The sequence below is a fragment of the Aplysia californica genome, unplaced genomic scaffold (assembly GCF_000002075.1).
Source record: "Aplysia californica isolate F4 #8 unplaced genomic scaffold, AplCal3.0 scaffold00125, whole genome shotgun sequence".
Taxonomy (NCBI): domain Eukaryota; kingdom Metazoa; phylum Mollusca; class Gastropoda; order Aplysiida; family Aplysiidae; genus Aplysia; species Aplysia californica.
This window is the reverse complement of record NW_004797395.1, coordinates 1387818-1388909: the sequence shown is the minus strand read 5'-3', so window position 1 is coordinate 1388909 and position 1092 is coordinate 1387818. Positions and strand designations below refer to the sequence as shown.

Sequence of the window (1092 nt, the reverse complement as noted above, 5' to 3'; positions counted from 1 at the left end):
CCCACTTCGCCCCCACAGGGACTCACTGAGAGGCTCCCGCCGCGGCCCAGAGGACGAGGGAGGCGTGTATGAGACAATCTCCAAGCCAGAGTTCAAGAAAGTTCCCGAAGACCTCCAGGTCCGAGAGGGTAACCCGGTGAGACTGGACTGTCTGGTCACAGGACGACCCGCGCCGGAACTCTTCTGGTACAGGAACGGCGTGCAGGTGCACAGTAACGACAACCACAAGGTTAGTGTGACATGCAGGGTTACTCATGTCTGTTGTCTGTGTGAGCGGTGGGGTGGTGGTGGGGTGGTGTGGTCACATCAACGACAACCACAAGGTTAGTGTGACATGCCGGGTTACTCATGTCTGTTGTCTGTGTGAGCGGTGGGGTGGGGTGGGGGGAGTGGTGAGGTCACAGCAACGACAACCACAAGGTTAGTGTGACATGCAGGGTTACTCACGTCTGTTGTCTTTGTGAGTGGTGGGGTGGTGGTGGGGTGGTGAGGTCACATCAACGACAACCACAAGGTCAGTGGGAGGGGCGGGGTCACCTCAAGGTCAGTGGGAGTGATGGTTGGGGTGGCCGGGGGGAGGGGGAGGATAATGGTGGGCTCACAGCAATGGCAACCACAAGGTTAGGCCCAAGCCAGACTGCGGAAGGCGCTGGCCTGGGGCTGGTCCCCGACTGGTGGCTGGGCTATAAATCACGTGTAATTATATAGTGCCGGCCAGACCGAAGATGGTGGAGGTCCAGCCTCGCGCTCCACCAGTCCCTGGCGCCAGGCCTGGTAGTGCAAGCTCTATTTTTTCGTAGCCCCAGGCTGGTAGTAGCAGTTCCGAATCACCATTCGTTTTGGCATTTTGGCAACATTTACGGACAGATTTAACAAAATTGTTAAATATATTGAAATAATGCATTGGTTGCAACCTTATTCGATACAAGTTTAGTGGATTTTGTGTAAAATGCGTCTTTATTTCACGATTTTATGTCAACAGTAAGACAAAGATCGAAACTAACGTCTGCTGCTGTTTTAAAAAAAATATATTGTAAATGTTTTTTGGGGTGAGAGGGATTGCAAAGTATTTTGTATTATTTTTGTTTTCGG

General features: G+C 52.2%; 1 protein-coding gene across 1 annotated transcript in view; it reads left to right on the top strand.

Moving 5' to 3' along the window:
- The window catches only part of LOC101859562 (palladin), a gene marked incomplete at both ends in the record, with an annotated part of 16539 nt that overhangs the window by 5636 nt on the left and 9811 nt on the right, over positions 1 to 1092 (top strand). The window contains 1 exon segment of the mRNA XM_013081313.2: positions 19 to 222. Coding sequence (XP_012936767.2) covers positions 19 to 222 — 204 coding nt within the window.